At 35.6% G+C, this 21,179-nt stretch overlaps 1 protein-coding gene across 7 annotated transcripts in view; it reads left to right on the top strand.

Moving 5' to 3' along the window:
* The window catches only part of LOC132193135 (zinc finger homeobox protein 4), a 171,578-nt gene extending 165,348 nt beyond the window's left edge, over nt 1-6,230 (top strand). For 6 of the 7 annotated variants that reach the window (XM_059613550.1, XM_059613552.1, XM_059613553.1 and 3 more), the window contains one exon: nt 1,486-6,230. In XM_059613550.1, coding sequence (XP_059469533.1) covers nt 1,486-2,045 — 560 coding nt within the window. In that variant the 3' untranslated portion in view covers nt 2,046-6,230. The remainder of the gene's footprint in view (nt 1-1,485) is intronic. The other variant, XM_059613557.1, reaches the window with a different exon arrangement.
* The last annotated feature ends 14,949 nt before the right edge of the window (nt 6,231-21,179 follow it).

Below are 21,179 nucleotides of genomic sequence, written 5' to 3' on the forward strand. Positions count from 1 at the left end.
AAATTATGCAGGCCGTTCGGTAATTAAGGGCGCACCCACGCATGCGGACCACCTACGGGCGATGCAGGAATGCGATTTCTTTCTTTATTCTCGCCTCTCTTCGAGGAGAAATAAAAGAAGGAGAAAAAGAGGCTCCTCGCTTTTGTGCTGAATAATTGAATTATGACGTTATGCTCTCCCGGCCCGCGATCATTACGACTCTCTCTCGCACTGTCCGTCCGCAAATCCAATAATGAAAAAATACACACACACACGAAGAAAGAAAAGGGATTTGGAGCGCACAATGGAAGGAATAAGCTGCATGGATATAATATGTATTAATCAACGTGCTCTCATTATTGGCCGGCCAAAATCAATAGAGCGGAGAGTTGCGAAAGAAAGCGACCCAAGAGCTGCTTTTGTTCCTATTCTTTCTTTCTTGGCTCCGATTTTACAGCAGTTGCGCCAGCTTTTGTCAAAAAGAAATAACCCGCCTTTTTTCTCACAAAAGAACGAAAGAAATTATTTAATTCAATCAATCCTTGCCCTTTTATCGCAGGGATAAAATAATTCTCTCCTTGTTGTCGTTACGAATTTTTTTCCGCGCGATTATTTAGGCAGACATCGGACCCGGGCCGCTTAAGGATGTGTCGTAGCGCGTCGTCAATTAACGCTAATTACAAGTTCAATTAAGCTTTTCGAACGTAATCGACGGCTTCCTGCCTACGGCTTTGCGTAACATAGTTAGAGCCGAGAGAATGAAGAGACCGCGTGTGTGTGTGTTTAACGTTATTATTATTACAATAATAATCGAGAGGGAGGAGGGGACTGAAAAAAAGAGAAATTAATTTTAATAATCAACGACTGCCCTTCATTATGCGCGGCATAATATTTGCCTGCTGGTGCGTTCGTTCCAGCGACTCGCAATCATATTTAATAAAAGCAATTGAGCGGCGGGCGAGATGCGGCGATCGTGCGTCAGTATATGTGAGAGAAGAGGCTGCGTATCGAGTGAAAGAAATAAATCACAATCAGCGGCGGATATTGTGCTCGCAGGACGTGCAGGAGAAATATTATAACGAGAGGCAGAATTAATTCACGCCTACCGCAATTAGCCTCGTTTTAAAAAGCGGTGGACAGTCTGGGGATCTAATTGTACAAGAGCCAAGCCAGAATTCCAAGTAGAAAGCATAAGAAAAATTGAATTAACTATTGGGAATTTTAATCACTAATTTTTTCCTTAAAACTGGCCTGAAGAAAATAAATAAAAATTTCACCACATAAAGTTCATTTCACCACAATGAAATGGCTGTTATAACAACCATCAGAAGTTCGATATTAAAATTTACATTGATCTTGAGGGAAACTGTTTCTCAACTTCCTATTTGCATATTTGTGACTATTTTCACATTTCATTATTTTTTCATAAGATTCTTGCATGAAAATTTTGCAAAATTTCTGAAAGTCACTTTTTAAATTTAAAATTGGTGTTTTCCTTTGTTTCAGCCGTCACTCAGCAGCAGCAGCAGGAGCCGCAGTCGGGGCCCACTAGTCCACCAGGGGGTCCCCAGGGCACCAGCCTGAGCATGTTCAAACTGCCGGCCAAGACTGTGGGCGACATCGGCGAGGCGTGCGCGGCCCCTGGCCACAGCATCGTGCGTTTCAGCACGGACGCTGAGGTCGTGGTGGCAGCCCTGCCGCCGCACTGCCGCCACCTGGAGAAGGAGGCGGCCTTCATCTGCAAGAAGTGCCAGCTGGCCTTCCCGACCGAGGCGGCCGTCAACGGCCACCAGCGGGCCGCCTGCTTCGCCGGCTCCTTCGAGCTGCGGGGCCACGTGCGGCTCGTCCAGCTGGGCTTCGAGTGTCGCGCCTGCGCAGACCGCGTGGCCACGCATGCGCAGCTGCTCGAGCACTGCGCGTCTGCGCAGCACGCGGCCGCCACCACGCAGCAGCCCAGCGCCGAGTTGACGCACGAGATGGAGGACGTGGTGAACCAGATCACGGCCCTGGCGGCGCAGGCCTCGACGGCCCCGGCCCCCATCGAGGCCGGGCCCGTCTCCGGCTGAGAGCCAAGGACAAACTCAACAACAACAACCCGACCGCGACGACGACGTGCTTTATTGAAAAAGTTCCTCAGCGTTTTAAACTACTACTACGTATAGCAAGTAATAAGAATTAAATTTGTGCGCAGCTCACGATTGTGACCGACAGAGGCGCCGCCAAGTGGCCGCCGGCAGAACGACGCACTGCCCAGGCCACTTGGCGCCGCCTCGGAAAAATTGATTGACTCGGACGAACGCAGTCCCTGATTGTATTTTTCGTTGTTTCTCTGTGTACATATAAAATTCTCGGCCATATACATGCATATATTATATTATACATACACACACACACTACTCGGTTAGGAGGAGAAAAGAAAACTCTGAATTTTGATTATACTTTAGAGAAGAAGGATCAAGGAACTTGGCTGTTCACTCTCACCTCGCTGCGAAAGTAATAAAAGAAATTGCAAACAAAATGGTCCTTAGCGTTTTAGCCTGCCTACCGCAAAAAACGTGGAAAAAATTAATAATGTTCCTTCGGCTACGAATTCGAGATGAAAAGGAAGTAATAATCTCACAAAAAGAAAGAAAGTAAGAATAACACACACTCTCACTACTACTTAACGTGGAAGTCTACTACTATCCTTAAACAAAAACTAACGCTAACTCTCCTCACTCACACACTATTACGTATAGGAAAAGTTCTATGTGTTTCTGTGCTTTTTCAGATGTTCGACACTCGACTAACACACAATCCTCGTAAACACACACACAAGCGAATATCATCAATGTTAACTAATTTTTGCGCAAGCATAAAAAAGATTCTTGAGCATTTGAGTAAAAAAAGATATGAGAAATTCGAGAGAGTTATTTACATACTCGCTGTAACTCACACTGATGAAGCAAATGTTGATATTTTTATGGCAAGAAGGTTTTTCGTTCCTACGCATCAAGTGAAAAAGTTTGTACACGCATAAATACTTGAATTTAAACAAAAAATCAACACACGCCGGGCGGAAAGTATGAAACAAACAAACATAAAAAATGTGTACGGAAAAACTTGGAAACAAAAAATTCGCAAACCTTCTTCGGTTTTTTGATAAATGTCTGATCTTTTTTATGTGAATGCTCGCAACCCTCGCACCACCCCACTCGCCGCAGTGGGGGGAAATATTGAAAAATGTTTGACGATGAGAAAAAATACTTATCTATGATTAAAATTAATTAAAATTATTATACTAGCGGATAATTCACATGGACACACAGACACACAAAAAACCACACTCTCGTATATAATTCTAGCGGTAAGATTAAAATTAAATTATATTGAATGGGTGTTTAACTCAGTGACATCTGTTTGAAATTGTTCGCGCAGGCGGTGTCCTAATAATCGCCGCGGGCTCTGAGGGCCCCGGGGCCGCAGCTGGGGTGACCCGGGCGCCCGAAACTTTCAAAAGCTCTACTTAAATTTTGAGAAAAAAAAGAAGTAAAAGTAAAACACTGACATGACACACACGCTCGCAATCGAGGGGGCGGCCGGGCCCGGAGAACCTTCGCAAGGGTCCGACCTCTCCCGCCCAGCAAACCTAAGGTTCCTATGATAGATCATATAACTTTAAGTAACGTTCCTCGTAATAAATACTTGAGAGAGAGACACGGTGACGACACACAGCTTTTTTCTATATAATATTTAAAAAAAAAACGAGAGACGGCAAAAGAAGTAATTGTACTATTATCATTAGTTAAGTGTGCTGTTGGTGTAAAATTCAAGACGGGAAAGAAAGAAAGAATCAAGTCCTCCGCTGCTATCTCTTTTGTCTTTGTTCTTAATCTGCATTTTTTTCTTATAATATTCCGGAAAACTACTTTTACACATGGGGATTGATAATTTTAAATGAAATTCCTTTGGATTGTTCCTGGATTCAACAAGTGCCCCACATTCGGCTTCAAAACGGAATTAACTCTCTGCTTAAACAAAAATCAATGTCTGCGTGTTGCTGCTGATTGAAATGGTTCCTAACGAAACAACAATAAGCGCGAAATAGTTATTTTTTCATTCGAAGATACGATGCTAACTCAAACACACAACAACAACACACACTGACACACTGCCTATTACTGTATTAACGTGATGTGACTCCTCGTCACCGCGATCGTTACATAAATTCTACCTCTGATATGCAAACAAACAAAAATTATGATGATTCGCAGAAAGATGCAGGCATGATTGAAATTTACTACAAAAAAAAAACTATTCGGTATTGAAATCGCTGTTCCTACTAACTCTTTACAAAATGAATTAAATTGCAGTTCCGCCAACACAATTGTGCCGCCTCAGTTCCATTTTCTTGTGATATACACGAAACTTTCCGCGGCTGCATGTTTCTGGTGCAAGGAATTCCTAGCTCTCTCTAAATAATGCTTTTCTTCTCAAACAAAATAACCCTTTTTTCACGCTGCTACTAACTTGACATTATTTTTCTCTATTGACCTTTTCACCGAAGAATCTCAATTGAAGGAGTTGTTTTATTTTTATTTTAGATGATTTATTCGTAGCAGCGACGTGTTTTTGTTCCGAGCCAATTTCGCCAAGCCCACCGTTCAAATCACTCGCGATCGATTCAGAGTTTCGATTTTTACGTGATGTAAATAGAGAGAGTAAACTATTTCCTTCTCCGACGTGCAGCCCCTCAAAGAAAGGTTATTTAAGTTACACGGAAAAAAACGGACAAAACAAACCAATCTTTAAATTACGTGCGTGTAAATTGAACATATAATATGTAATAAAAATAGACTGAAAGCAGAAGAAATTCAAGAATTCTCTTTTCGCTGAAAGTAATGTTTAGGAACAATCTCTCTTTTGTAACTGTGTACAATGTTTTAATTAATTAATTGCAACTTAAATTATTATTATCATTATATGTATGATTCTCCTGTTTGTCTCAAAGCAAAAAACAACACACACGCGACACACAAGCTGACAATTACTTTAATTTTATTCCAAAGTGGGGGGCCTCTCTGTATTTTTGTCTGCTGAACAATAATATATTATAAAATGAAATTAGTAACGAAACACTCGCATTATTGAAGCTGATTTGTCAACGCTGCAAAAGTGATTTTTTGTGTTTTTGCTATTATTGGTTAAGCGAAAAATAAATTTTTGAATTATTCTATTGAGATAAGAGTTGGATTTGAATTATGCAAATTAAATGGCGTTTTCTGTGTGGGTTTGTGAATTGAAAGATGTTCTCTTCGGGGGGGTCGACTTCGGAAAGATGGAGGAGATAATTTTTTTATTATTAGTCTGTCATTCAAAAAGGCAGCTCAGTGATAGTGCTGAAATCAAGACGCAAAAAAATGAGATGACAAAGATGAAAAAAAAAACAATTAAATAAAGCAGCGTGCGGGCGCCACGGCGGCCGCCTTGGCCGCGCGTGCCGAGCGCACACTGTGTTATTTTTAAGGAGTTTAAAGGTATAAAATAAACGCAAAAAATGTCTACCTCAGCACTCAAAAAAGTTCCTAATTCATTGAATAATCGATAAATAAGAAGTATATTAATAGAAATAATAATTTTTAAAATGCGATGAGATGAGTATTAGTGACGACGAAGATGATAACAGAAAATCCAATGCAAAAATCGACTACCAGACACACACATACACACAAACACACAATGTGCTCACTCTCGGTTCTGACCTTTTGTTGTTCTGCCCGAATCTAGAGAAGAAATAAACTTTATTATTCTGTGAGTGTAAATCATGTTAGGTTCTCTCGCAATACACAAAATGTGTTTGTTATCGCATTGATTGATTATTAGTTGATTGCCATTTTTGTGGGCGATTTATTGTTTTTGAATTTTTGTTGTGACTAAAATGAGAAAAACACACATCCACGCCGTAAATGGAAATGAAATTGTGAATTTTTATCTCATCACACGCGATTATTATTATTATATTATATAATAAAAAAAAATATGAATTTATATATATTTGAAATGATTTTTCTGTCCATCCGCGCCACACGATTGTTTTCGCTTATGTATTGTACATTTTAAATAATAATTATGTAACTGATTGATTGGTTGGTTGATTGATTGAATTGATTGATTGATTCATTCGTCATTACTGTACTACACACATTACACACACACACACAAACGACACACGCATGCAAGGAATAAAATTTAAAAAAGAATTGAATTTAAAAGAGACACACACAAAATTACGATGTGAACACTCGGACACATTTACGCAACACGGACACACACACATACATCTTATAGTATGATCGTTTGGATCTGTAAAACAGGCCAACTTTTTGTATAGTTAATGTTGTAGATTGAACAAAATGGCATAAAATACAATTACAAACGTAAAAAAAAAGAAAACTTGTTTCATTCCTTACAAAATAACCATTTAGTAAGTAAGGAAATATTAAAATGAAATAAAAAATATTGAGAAAAATTTATAAAAAGTCTGAAATTTGGACATTTTAAAGTAGAAAAATTAGTTTTTTTTAATCTTTAGGAAGTAAAAAAAGTCTTTTCGTAAAAGTTTGGCGAGCCCATCGTTTGCTCTAAAATTTATTGCAATTGTTTCTCATTTTTAGTTTTAAATATAATCAAGCAGTTTGCTTGAATTTTTTTAAACTTTTTACAATTTTGAAAATAAAAATTCTGAAAAAGTTAAGAAACTGCTTTTTTTGGAAAAAATGAATTTTGGAGCAAATATAAGCCTTTTCAAATTACACAAAAATAAATTTTCATCAGATTTTTAAAATTAAGAAATAAATCAACACCAGGGGGGAAATTTTTCAAGCCTGATTGTGAGAGATAACGACGGATTTTGTGAAGAGCTCATTAATTTCCTCAGCTACTGCGCACTTCTTATTATTGCACGCAGGCCTCCCTCCGTCCTCGCTCGCTTTTTAATAAGCTATACAAACATCGCCGACCCTGGCTGGCTCTTTTCTTGGTTGACAAAAATTATTGGGAGAAGGGTGATAAAAATCAATTAAGCCGGCGGCGCGGATTTTCCTTCGGAATTAACAATCGGGGCCCGCTCGGAAAAAAGCATCAGATTTCCTCTCTTTTTCGCAGCTGCTCGGCCAGCCAGCTTTGCATGCAGCGAAAGACAAATAATAGCATTTATAAAAATAAAATGATGCTGCGAGAGAGAAAGAAAGCGAAATAATAAAACTGCTCCGGGGCCGCGTGCTTTGCTGTGCGTTTTATTTTTCGGTAAACAATTTCGGCGCAAGGGAGATAACTAGCACAAAAATAATGTTCCTTGAAGCGTTCTCTTCTCTTTTTCCATCTCACTTGATTCCTCCCCATTCTCATCATGAGTTAGGACGAGAGATGAACAGAGCAATCTCCTTTTCTTATTATTATTACTATTATTTTGGCTTGCAGTTTTTTGGTTACTCCGCCGAGCGGCCCTGGCTATTATTAGCTCAAACAAAAGAGACTTCGAATGCTGCACGCTTGCCGGCAGCTGGATAATGCCTGAAAAATGAAACATCATCGCACAAAGCAATCATTTATTTATTTCCGAGCGAGCGAAAATTATTCCACTTTATCGCAAAATACTTTGCACTCCAAAGACGATTGTCTTCGAGACGAGAGGAATGGAAATTCGAACAATCTGCATGATATTCACCGAGCCGCCGCTGTAATGAGGTTTTTTGCATCTTCCAACACTCGAGGCGTTGCTGCATCAGAATTGCTGCGAATTGATCCTTCGGTGGGAGAGGTGATGACTTGATGAGCGAACACCATTATTGCATCTTTAAAATTCAGAATTTCATTTAAAAACACATTTTTAATAGTAAAAAATATTTAATTAAAAGATCCATAAATTTTGACATGCTTTAAGTTTTTGTTTAAAAAATTTGAACCGGTTTTCAACTGCGGTCAATTTCTTACAATTCAAAACATTACTTGAAGTAATTTTTTTATTCATATTAATTTAGAATTTTATTAGATTTTAGTCACTTCAGCAGGGTTCAAGAATTTTGAGCAGTTAATGAATTTAATATTATTTTAACTTTTTTATATAAATCAACTGCAATCTTGGGTTTTCCCCTAAAATTCTCTCTGGTTCATTTTCGCTCATGTTTAATTTTTCAGTTTCATTACAATTTTTTTTCAATAGCGTCATCGCTAAAGAATGGACAATAAAAAACTTGATCAACAATCATTCTCTGTTTCCAGGAAGCGCCGCTCCTTCGCGTTAATTGAACTTTTCCTACCCGAAGCGGGACACACGCTGTCCATTTACCTAATTGTCTCCGCATCGATTTTCCTTGCTTTTGTTTCTTCTCGGAAGCGATAATTCGATCGGTCTCAATCAAAATCAGAGGAACATGCCCTAATGACTGTAAAGAAATGATACTTCAAAGGCCAGTAGCGGAAAATTGAAACTTATATTTCTCCCATTTAAGGCCTGCTTATTGACATCTACAACTCCTATTTGCGGCAAATCGGCCCGAAATTTTTGGACCCAGATTTTTTTATAGATTCCTACCTATCAGTAGAGTTGATTGCACAAAGAAAAATGGGGGGTAGCGCCGATTATTCTTGAAATATGATTTTTTGAATTTTTACATTGCGTGTTATGGAAATTTTTGTTTTTGGTGATTAAAAAAAAACTGCCCGAAATTTTTTGCTCAAAATTTCACAAAATGATAAGCGAATGACCCTAAACAGATTAGCAGAAAAAAATTTGAGGGTTCATGGGGCAAAAAAATAACATTGGGCATATGTGCGATCAAAAAAAACCTCCTTGGTACTCTTAGCATTGCAATAAGGAGTCCTTAAAGAAGAAGAAATCATACTTTCTTGTTCTTTATTGACAGTTTAACAGTCAATTGGATCCTCTTTATTGTTTGTTTATTTTCAATAATTTTTTTTTAATTGGAAGTATTTCTAGTAAAAACAATATTCATGGAAATCTTTTATACAAATAGTAATTTAATTATTTTTTTAATTGAGACACTGATATTCAATTTCAAATTTTTTTGTCCATAAATATGAATTTAGGAAAAAACAATTAAACGTAAACAATGAGATGTAACAATTTGGATAAATAAACAACAATAATATAAAAAACTAATAAAAGTTTAATAAAAAATATTCCAAAACTTATAATAAATTTTTTTATAAAATTTTAAAAACTTGCTAATATATAATTATTTCTAAATGACCTAATTGTATTAATGCAATTATTTATTTATAATGAAAAGTCCAATTCACAGAATAATTATTAAATTTCCATATCTAAAATCGATACAAGGCTTTTGCTGGATTCTTTTGTGTGGACAATAAGTGTGTACGTACGAGGTGCGCAGCTCCCGACAAAGCGTCCGAAATGACACGGCAAGAAACCATTAAGCGACCATTAATGAAAGCTTTCGGAACGAAAACAGTAGGAACCGTCTGCAGCCTCCTTTATTTATTCAGCACAATGGAAATTCGTGAATAATTAAATACCTGGCGCAGCTAGCGCACTCCTTCTTTTTTTTCCTCCATTATACGCTACATCTTTTCTATAACCGCGCGTCTATTTATTTTCTCTTGGCTTTTATTGTTCCGCGGCTTTTGGTTTTTATTTCACACTCGCGCCCATTATGAGCGGCGGCGGCGGCAATCAAGGTCGCGAGAGGCATTCATTATATTATATATATTTGTTGTTATTTCTGCACGGCAAAAAGCAGCTTCACATCTCTCTCAATCTCGTGGCGAAATGCAAATTCCACTCACTCACTCAGCCAACACTGACGTCTTCATCTCTGGCCGCCGAGAGACACGCGGAACGCCGGCGTTAATTGTTTAGTCTTTCGTCTCACAGCAGTTCGGCTCACAGCGTCAACGGCCAAGCCTCCGCCGTGTGATGAATTTGATTAGCAGGGGACACACCTGTCCTCGCAAACCAGGACCTTTCAAAATGATTGTTTCAATTAAAAGAACACTACAAATATGGAGGGGGTTCTGCTTCTTAAAATTCCATTGTTGCGAAAAAAGACATTGGTTTTTCTGCGATTGAATAAGGCTGAAGTTTTTCTTCTATTTCAAATTTTTAACTGGAAAAATATGCAATTTTTTGCCTAACTGAACTCGTAGGATTTAAAATAAATTATGCATTGTTTGTGAATTTTAAATTTTATCTGGTAAAAGATCCAGCTGCCGCAGTTTTTGGAGTTTTAATTGAGATAAAACTTCTAATTAAAATTTAAAGTTCGCATGCAAAAACAAATAAGGTTCACTTCGGCAAATTGGGTCTTTATGATCACACGGACGTTTTAGCAAAATTGTGGTCATGTGGTGGTGACGTTTTTTACCACAAATCTTACCTTTTTCCCAAACAAATTGTTTGCAGAATTTTTATATTATTGTGTTGTAACAATTGGTCAAATAATAAAAAATAGAAAAAATATTGAATTTTTTATAACATTTGCATTAAATTTTTTGCTTAAAATATAAAAATTTCATAATAATTTAGATTTTAGTTGATATTCATTGAAATAATTGTTATCAAAATTGATTAAAAGAGGACATATGGAAATTAATCTGGTCTTTATTAAGAACGAAAATTAACAAGTAATGAAAGATATAAACCATAAAAAATTGTCTTCACAATCATTCATGATTAAAATTTTCAAATCATATTTTATTCTAACTGGTCTAATAAAAAAAAAACATGACGCAATATGTTAATTAAAATAGAGAATATTTGCTTAATTTTTCATTAAAGAAATTAAAAAAATCTTAAAACCCGTTTCATGAACTATTTAACAAAAAGTTTTTGAATTCATTTCTCTAAGAAAAGATACAGCTTTATTGTAAATTTCAAGAAAATCGCAACTCAACCAATTTAAATTATTATGTTTACATATTTTGAAAAATACAATCGTCATCGGTTGGCACTGCGTCGACTGGTTTTATTGTGAGAACAAAAGGCAAAGTTGGCCGCGCTCGAGGTCTCGCCGGGTCGTGCATGATTTCGGGTAATAACAATAATTGATTTAAGACGGCCAAGTATTAATTAGTCTAATTACAGCGCGGATTATCGGGCAGGGAATTTATAATTGCCGTTCGTGCGGCGATGCAAAGCAAAGCAAAGGGGCGCGAGAGTTAATTGCAGAGATTGAGAAAAGGAGCGCGAGTCTTTCTCTCTCTTGTTCGTTTTTCCGTCTCATGTATTCCGATGATAATAGCAAACTGGCACGATTTTTTCTTGCCGGCGTGGCTTGCCGGTATTGATTAATAGTGCTTAATAACGCGGCTTATTCATCAAAAAATTATTCCTGCGCGAGGCGGATAAATAATCGCCCCACGACTTCTTCTTCCTCCTCCGCGTGAATTCCCACAAATTCCTTCCTTGCCCTTTGATGCCGTTTCCAGCAATTAGCAATTGCGCGCCGCCGCCGCCGCCGCAGCCGCGTCTCATTGCTTAATCTCTGCGCCGCTCCTGAAAAGGCCGTGAGCTCAGCCCTCGCCCCAGCTTTTCGCGCCAACCTGCAATAAAATCGTTTGTTTAATTATACGTACATGAAAAGGTTCTACGAATACCTGTGACGACGTGAATTTCAATGAACTTTCGTTTAAACTCTCTATAAGACTCAAATTATTCTTTCTGCAGAATCACATATTGCAATCAAAATCACTATTACTTATGTTTTCAAATTACACGGGTTGTAATTTTTGTAATTAGAAATTTAATTAAGCAAACTTCTAATATTTTTTAACAAAATAAAATCTGAGCAAAAAAATAAAATAGAAATGTTTTTTTTTTTAATATTAACAGTGGAGTTCCAAAATGGAGCAAGACAACAACGAATGATTAAATTAATTAATTTCCATTTCTAAAATTAATAACTGAAAACAGAGATTTAATTTCATGTTTCATTAGAATCGATGATCTCTGAATAGATTCTAGGCGTTTCTTACTATTTACTCCCTCTTTCTGAATTCCTCACAAACTTCTCTCTTCAAATAAAATATCTCAATGTCTCAACAATTCTTATTTTAACCATTTTTACATCTGGGTGAAAAATAAGAAGGGGTTGTTCAGGTTGTTGTTGGCAGACCTTGAGAAGAGCTTAACGCGGCCAGGAGTAAATTTCCGAGAAAAATGTGGGTCAGTTTGTTTGTTTATGAGCGCGCGCTGTCCGCAGAAAAAGACACAAGGGTTAATTCGGCGTAAATATTGTGGAGGGACAGCAGCGGGGGGTGACGCCAGCACAGCGTTCAAAACAAATTTCTAATCACCATCTCCAGACTGTCCCAAAGGATCGGGTTACTGATGAGATAGGTACACATTGCGAAGAGAAAAGGAATTTCGGTTCTGCACCTGACAATGAGTGCAGTCATCTGGGATTAATGTGGGCGACACTCCTTTTTTTTCTGAAAGGGATTCTTCTATTTTTTCATTATCTGCGGTGGCGAGCAGGTATGTTAGAAAAATGGACATGCACAAAATCGGTAGAAAAACAGCAGACAATGGGATTATTTTTCCTTTCTTGTGAAATTGTCCTTCTCTCCCTGCTGAAAGCTTTTTCTCATTTTTACATTTTTGAGATGTTCAGGGATGGTTTGTTTGAAATGGTTTGAGGATGTCAGGCGCCAAAATGAGACGTTCGCACATTAGACACACGTCTGGGAGGATGTTATAGTTTGATGGTCAACAAAAATAAAACTGGAAATGAATAGAAATCGTGAGAGAGGACCTTTTTTAAAAAACAAAGCTCTTATGAAAATAGCATTCCAAATTGAAAAATACAAGTTTAAATTGAGGTTTTTTTTCAATTACTTCTGAATAGAATCATAATTTTCATTACTAGGAAATTTTATATTCAAACTGCTTGCGTATAAAAAGGAAGGATTATGCTTTAATTGAAATATAATACCCTAGAATTGGACTAATTAATTATATAATGTTAATTGTTTCTGATTCAAAGATTAAAATTCGTGTCTTTAAACAAACTGGTATTCAGAATCAATTTACCAAAAAATATTTCCAAAAAATGAATTTAACATGCCTTTTTTTCATTTTGAGGAACCAAAGAATAAAATCTGTTTTTATTATGCTCGTGTTTTTAGAAACTGAATTTCATATTCTTGTTTACCTTGAGACTTTTCTATATTTGATATGTATGATTTAATTCTAAATATCTATGCAAACAAAGTAACGGTGTATTACATTTCTTCGGAGTCTGAAAAATTGGAACAAAACAGTGATATAGATACAAAATCTAGTAATTAGAATATCAGTTAATTTTATGGCTTTCCCATTCATGTCGTTTAACCACTCAATTTTTTCTGTTTCCTTGAGTGCACGGGCAGTAAAGTTTGCAAGAGTATTCTTTCTTTTATATCTTTTCGGCCAAACTTTGTTAACGACGACGCCAAACAGCGCTGGCCAATAATAAAAAAGCCATACATACATATTGGCTCATTATTTTGAGGAAAAGTCTCAAGTGGCCCCGCCAGTAATGGCCGGCGCGAGATAGAAAAAATTATCATTGTGAATAATTCAGGCGATAATCAATATTCGCCGCGTTACTGCCTGGCCAAATAATTTTTTCTTCCGCTCCCACTCTCTCTCTCTCGTGAAATATTTATAGCTTTTATGCGACTTGTTCCTATTTGTATCCAAATGAATAAATAAGAATAAAAATTACATTTAATACCGCTATTATCGCCATTATGCAATCAAACGCCGGCCGGGAAAAATCCATAACTAATTTGATATAAAATGTTTGTAGCGTGAATGCAAATTATGTACGGGGCACACAAAAATGCACAGCTCTCTCGTAAATAAATAAGCAAGAATTTTTTATGGCTACTCTAATTTGGCTGTTGAAGTCTCTTGCTTGAAATCGTTCTGACAGACAAAAAAGTGTATTTCTCTTACAAATTTTACATTTATATTAAATTTATTTTTTAATTTTCTAAATAATCTTAATTTAATTTAAAATGCAACTGAAAACCGATGACGAACCTAATTTCATATTTTACAAATTTTAAAATTATTCTAAAATGATTATAAAATTTACAGTTGTTACAATTTATACTGAATTTTTAATGCAAAACATTTCAGGCCTTAAAATTTTTTATAGATAGTAAAAAAGTTCTATAAAATTAATTTAGAATACTTTATATTTATGTATTTTTGTTTTTAAAGGAATGGAAGTTAAGAAATAAATGTCTTTATTGCTTTCAAAATTTTGGTTCGTTTCAACTTTTTGATCAATAAAATTTGCAAAGACTTTGTTGCGAATCCAGCGGATTTCCGCGTCTCGTCGATTTTGTGAGGAATAATTTTCCTTGCAGCGCCTCTTTCTTTTTGCTCACCATCTTTTCCTATACGCGCCGCTTCTCTTTTATTCTTTTCTTCTTTCTGCACTCGTCTCTCTTTTCCTCTGAAACTTTGATTAGGCTATAACAAGAGAGCCGAGAGAAAGAGGAAGAAAAACTTTGGGACCTGCAGAAGCAGCAGCTTCTTGGTCGTTTTTTCTCCAGAATTTGCTCGCTCTCTCTGTGAATACACTGGCGGTATAATGTATATCGGAATACGTGCCTCTCGAGGAGCATCATTATAAAATTTCCCTGCTCGGCTCTCTCGTTGTATTTTTGCGAATGCCAGCCTAACCAAGCCGAGCCAGTCACTCATATGGGATGCAGAGAGAAATACGGCGAAATAACAGCCCTTGAGTATTATGTAAAAATGTCGCGTTCCTCTCGCTGCTCCCCCTTTTAATGCATATGTAATGCGTTATTATTATGTATGTATATCGCTCATATGATATGCAAGACGCTTCCAAGAAAAATTTGCCCTCGAGCGGTCTCTAGGAGGACACTTGAATAAATGAGTGCAATAATAATCTTTAGAAATGATTTTGTTCTTGGTTAATATAGAATTAATTTAAAAAAAAAAACACACGCACACACAATTAATGACAAATTTTTAGCAAGAAGGAATCTTATGAGTCTTTTGTATACCAGGTCTACAGCAGGAGGGTTATTTTAATATAAAAAAGTAATTTAAAGCATAGAAAATTAAATTTACAATTTAACAAATTTTTTAAATCTTCAAAAATTAAACAATTCTTATTTTAAAACTAATTATTTATTAAATAATAATGATTTTTATAATTTTTAAAAGCAAAAAGTTTGAAATTTTTATGTTTAATTTTGAATTCATTGGTTATTGCTTTAGTTGAAATTACTAAAACCGGGATCTTTTTATGATTCATTATGCATTTTCAAAATTTGTGCTTAAAAAATCAGATTGCAATAAATTGATTTGCTATACAGTTTTGTTATTTTAAGAACATTGGGGGATCTGTTTGTAGAAGTTGACACTCGAGGAGATGATCATGGAAATGAATGAATCAGGCTTTTTCCTAGTTGCAGAATTGGTTTTTTTTTTAAACAAACTGGCTCTACCAGTTTAATTAAAAATGTGGTGTTAAAAAATATTGCTGATTTTTTGTATTTTTCTTGCTCATGAAATAGGGTTGCACACCGTGACATTAAAAGATAAAGCCAATCTATTAACATGATCAATGTTTGAAGCATCCCTCAAAGGTTTTCATTTGACTTAAACTTTAGAAAAGAGCCTGAATTTTTTTAAAATTGCGAAAATTTACTTTGAAAAAAATAATTTTGCGCAAATTGCATAATATAATTTTTATTTTGATACAAAAATACGAGTTTGCAATTCGTTTTTATTTTTTGGAAACCAATAATTCACCTCTCTTTTTGCTCATTAATTTTCTCACCGATTTCCAAAGTCATGCGCGCGTTAGATTACAATAATAAAAATCGCATCTGCGGCGAGATTAGCACCACTCCGAAATTCCGAGCCACGAAAGAAGAGAGCTGCCCTGGGTTTTTTCCGTTCGGCCACATATGCTTGCTTCGAGTAATGACGATAATACATAAGACGCGGTGCTGCAATATAAGAATATAATTGCTGTGTGCGGAGGAGGATGCGCGAAATAAAAAAGAAAAGACTCTCATTTTCAATAACGTCAACGGCGATCGGCAGCTCTCGGCTGGGAGCTTGTTTTCGTTTATCCCATTTGGTGTGTTATGACATTGCAAATAAATAATGATGAGTCTGCGTTCCCATAGGCTACCAACACAGGTATATGCAGAAGAAAAGAACACGTTCGAGGCTGTGCGGAGATACGAAGTGGAGAAAAAAAATCGAGATCTTGCGCTGCTAAATAATGAAATATTACCGTGGGTGTACAATGACCGTCATTTCCAAATGAGAATTGATTTTGTTGTCTTTTTGTGCCCGGCGCGTTGATTATCTTAGCGAGATAATTCCAGGTAAAAATTCTGGCCGTGGTGCGCGCGCGGATGTTGCTTTTGGATGAATTATTGCTGCGTCATTAGCCACGGCTTGGATTCTTTCTTGCCACTTCTCATTACTGCTAAATCAAGTAGCTCCGAGACGCGGGGCCTGTCTTTCTCGCGATCATCACTTGAATCACCTCTGGCTGCAGCGCGGCTCTCAGGAGCCCATTCAAAAAAGCGCCACAAATGCCCCGAGGCTCCCGTTCTGCAGCTCTGTGTGAGGCAAATGAGATTTGAGAATTCGAAAAACGGAGTGATGTCTTTTTTCCCAGGGATTCAGAATTGAGAAGAAGAAGAAGAAGAAAAATCCTTTTATTTTCTCTGATTCTCTAATACATAAATTGTACAGGTTCAAAAGGTAAAAAGATTTCTTTTAGTTTAAAAATTTCGCCCAAATTATCCAAAAGAAATCATGACAATTATATTACGTCGAGTCAATAAACTCTATTTGCAGCTAAAAAAATATGGATAAAAATCCTTCCCTATGAAAAAATGAAAAATCAGTTTAAATCATAAAATTAAACTAGGCTTGAAAGTCTTTTTTTTTAACTTTCCTGGATGGAACTTTAAAATTATTTTGTAGTTTTAGTTAAAAAACTTAACAGCCAGTACCAGGAATAAAATTGATTTGACTGGTTATTAAAGATTTTTTTTCAATGGTGAAATCCTGATCTTGATAAAAGTTTGATTTTTGAAATGCTATTAACAAATTTTGCCAAATTTATTGTACTTAGTTCCATTTAAATTTTCAAACAAATAAAAACATCTCTATTAAAAAGTATTTGCTGGAATTAAAGTCATTTTATGTGTTGTTTCTATCCTACACTATACGCTCCTCTAACAAATAGATTTAAAATTCCATCTAATAAAATAAAAAATTAAATAAATTGATTAAACATATATTATGAACATCAAATTATTATCTTCTTTCTGGCTCATAAAACGCGTTAATTATAATTAATTGAATTCATTTTTAAAATTATTATTCAACCTTCATTTATTCTTCTATCAAGTTATTTAATTTTATTTTATGCACAACGTATCAAGTTGTTATTTGATGCTGTTGTGGCAAGAAAATTACTGCTTAAAGCAACTGCGTAGATAATCGATTTTAAAACTTAATTTGTATCAACTTGTTTTAAAAGCACCGCACGATTAATTACTGCTGGAGAGTGACCTGATTCGATTTGAAGGTTTGAAAATCAGCAGCCCCGTTCCGCGATTATTATCCAAGCAATTACAAAGGCGACAGCATAACGGCGTTTTTCTTCTGCAAAATCACTCGAGCTGCCGGAGAGGAAGGCGTAAAATTAGCCGCTAATTTAAATTAATAATCGCCAACGGAGACGAGGAGCAAATGAGAGACGCTTCTCATTTTCCTCTCTTCATCTGCCGCCGCCGCCGCCGAAGTAATAATTTGAACTTTCATCAGCTACCGTGCTGCTCTCAATTTGACGAAGCCTCGCATCCGCACCTGATTAATAATTGTGTAAATTTTTTACTCGCCTCGCTGCGATAATAAGCATTAAATTATTTTTATTCTCCGCGCCGAAAAGCGGACGGCGGATTTTAATTAAAGGTGGAATTTTAAGTACAAAACGCGTACGGTGTGTTTATTTTTTTTCGCACCTGCCTTCGGCGGGTGTGCTAGGATATTGAGTATTGTTTCCCATAATCAACACCAGGAGCTATATACGCGCGTGATATTATTAATTTCGAAATTAATACACACACGCTTGAGCGGAGCACACACTTGTATAAAAAAAGTCATTAAGGAAAAGTAATTATCAGCAGGCAGCGAGCAAGGTTGAACTAATTGTGTGTTCTCCTGCCGCCTTCTCTCTTATTTTTTGTATCATTGTATGTGCTGCTTGAAGAAAAAAAAACACAGCTCCGGCGTTTTATATTATAGATGAGGCCGCGAGTTTCTCACTCAAAACGACCGATTCATCTAGTTGGGTGCGACCAGGACCTTTTATATCTCCAGAAAATAGAGCTGACCGCTTCATTCATAACTTTTCTCAAGCGGAACACAAAATCACAAACGCCCATCGAACAGAATCATTTGAAAATGATGGCATCTAAAAAAATTGTTGTATGCTTTATTTACATAAATTTAACATATTTAAATTTTAAAAGTTAAGATAAAATTATTTTGTTTTTATATGATTTTAATTATATAAATTAATAATTATTTTATTTATTTTAAAATATAATTTTATATAAAAAATATTTTAATAAATTTTTATTTTTTAAATGAAATATAAATAATTATAAATAATGTTAAATTTAAAATTAATTTAATCTATTATAAATAAATTTTGCTTTTGACATTAATTAAGGCATTATTTTGTTATCAATTAACAATATTTTGCTCCATCTGCAGTTTAACTTAATTAAAAACTAATCAGCAGTACGATACAGCACAATATGTCAGTGTCATTTTGATTGGAAATAAAAACTAAAATGAAAGAAAGTCTGGTTATTATGACAAGAAAAATTGCAATTTCATTTGATTATGTCGCTACATTTTTATTGCTTCTTTTTAAATAAATATCTTTTTAAAATGTCCCATCATAATTTATCCTCTGGTGAAATTGTGTCTTACTGTTCAAGAACAGTGCAGGGTGAACACCAAATATTCAGTCAAAATCAAGATTATCCTTTTTTTTAAATGCAAAATAATTATATGTTTAGTTTTGATTTTTTTAAATATTTTTCTTTTTTGGGTCAGGCCAAGGCAAAGTCTTTTCGGCCTGTGCCCTTTTTTAGTGGCGCAGAAGGCGTCACTCAATTTATTGTCTTTTTTATGAGATTAAGTTGCAAACAGTTAACATTATTTCATAAAATTGATTTATCATTGTAATTAAGTAATCAACGAAATCAATAAAAAATGAAATGCGTATTATGAGTATAAATAATGTGGCATTTATAAGCATGAGCAAATTTTGCTTTTAACATATCATACAGTTTCCGGGTTCTGCTGATGATGTCGGCGTTTTGGCAAACAACGCATGCTAATCAAATTCAAATTATCCCACAGGTGTTAATGCGGCGATTTCATGAATAATTTGTCAGCAATCAACAGCGAATTATAAAAGCGCATCCTCGGCCCGACGGTAGCGCAGCAGTCAATTCAAAAAATAACCAGAGAAGACAAACGTCACAACAAACTTCAAAAGAACTCGATTATCACCTCGGGCCATATGTTGCGCTGCAGCCGGCGGCGCTTTATCATTTATTATTTACTAATATTTGTTTTATTTATTATGCACGCAGGTAAATAGGCAAGTCAGAGAGTCGGGACGAGTCACTCAGACGCGAATTAAATTTACATGCCCCGGCGGAAAGAAAGGATGGCGTTAAAATAGAGAAAAATGCTTACCGCGCGCCGCGGCTCTAAAATAATAATGCGAAATTATGCCGAGTCAGCGTCATTAACGCTCTTGACTTTGTAGTCGCGCACTGTGTTTTAATATAACGCTTGTGTATGTACAAACTGCTGCCGCCGTGTTGGTTGGCTGAATTTATATACCTGTGCGCTGGGAAATCAACATCTGTTGCCGTCGCCTGCGTATTAATGTTCATTGTGTTTATGGCTGCATCGACTGGTGTTTGGAAATAAATTACTCATTTAAACGAAAGCTTCACCTGCGCACGACAAAAGCAAATTAAACGTAAATTCAATTAATGAAATTGAAAAAAATTTCAGCATAAACCATAATAGGAAATTTTTAATCCAAGAACACATTCTTAATTCAAAAGAAAAATAATTCCCAAAGAACTACTTTGAACCTTCAATAGTTGTGATCTGACGTGCTGAATTGCAATTTAACCCCTGAAGGTGCGAAGTAGTTCTTTGGTAATTAATTTTATTTTTGAATTAGAAACTTTTTAATTTAAATATTATTAAATTAATTTAAAATTGAATAAAAACTAGAATTTTCTTAACTTGTATTTTTGAACAGATAATTGAGAAATTTTTATCCTGATGAAAGGTAAGAAACAGAAATATATTTTATTTTATGAATTAGTTTATATTAAAATCATACTTACGTTGTTTTGCATTTTATTTGATTTTATTTTTAAGTTTTAGGGAAAAATACAGTTAGTGGTTCCAATGCCATAGAGTATGGTGGACACTTCACTCAAATTAAGGCCGTAATAATGCTGAGTGACATCAAGACAACAACTCGTGCCTCTTTATTTCTTCAAATGCTTTTGTGTACATAATTTGACATTATCTTGCATAAACATCAATGCCATTCAAACATTGCAATTATATTGTATGGAGTTATGGACAGAGTATTTTTTATCTGTTTTCCCTTTCAAGCGCAATTTTAATTTAATCAAATTAATGAATCAAGATATTAAACTCCGATTGTCTCTAATTTGAATTATAAAAACCAAAGGAACATTTTGAATTTAATAATATTGTTGTCCTTCGTTCAAAACGGTTCTCACCACTCTTGTTCTCAGATAAATTTATAAAGTTTCGTAGAAAAAAAATATTATATAAGTTTATATAAATTTCAAAAAGAGTTTGCTGCACAACCAGTGCGAGTCGAGCAGTTTTAATGCATACCGCTTTCGCGCCATTTTTCAAACCCTGTTTAATTTTATCGTGATTTACGCTGATTTTGTAAACATTTGAGGCTTTTTCAAAATTATTCTATGTTTGAAATTTGCTCCAAATACAAAACTGAAAATTTGAAAGGAATTCGCACATTAAATAAAAATTGACCATAATCATCGATCATCGAACATTACAAGGAAGGCGAGAC

Source organism: Neocloeon triangulifer, unplaced genomic scaffold (genome assembly GCF_031216515.1).
Source record: "Neocloeon triangulifer isolate White Clay Creek 2 clone unplaced genomic scaffold, ASM3121651v1 ptg000003l, whole genome shotgun sequence".
In the NCBI taxonomy this organism is placed as follows: Eukaryota; Metazoa; Arthropoda; class Insecta; order Ephemeroptera; family Baetidae; genus Neocloeon; species Neocloeon triangulifer.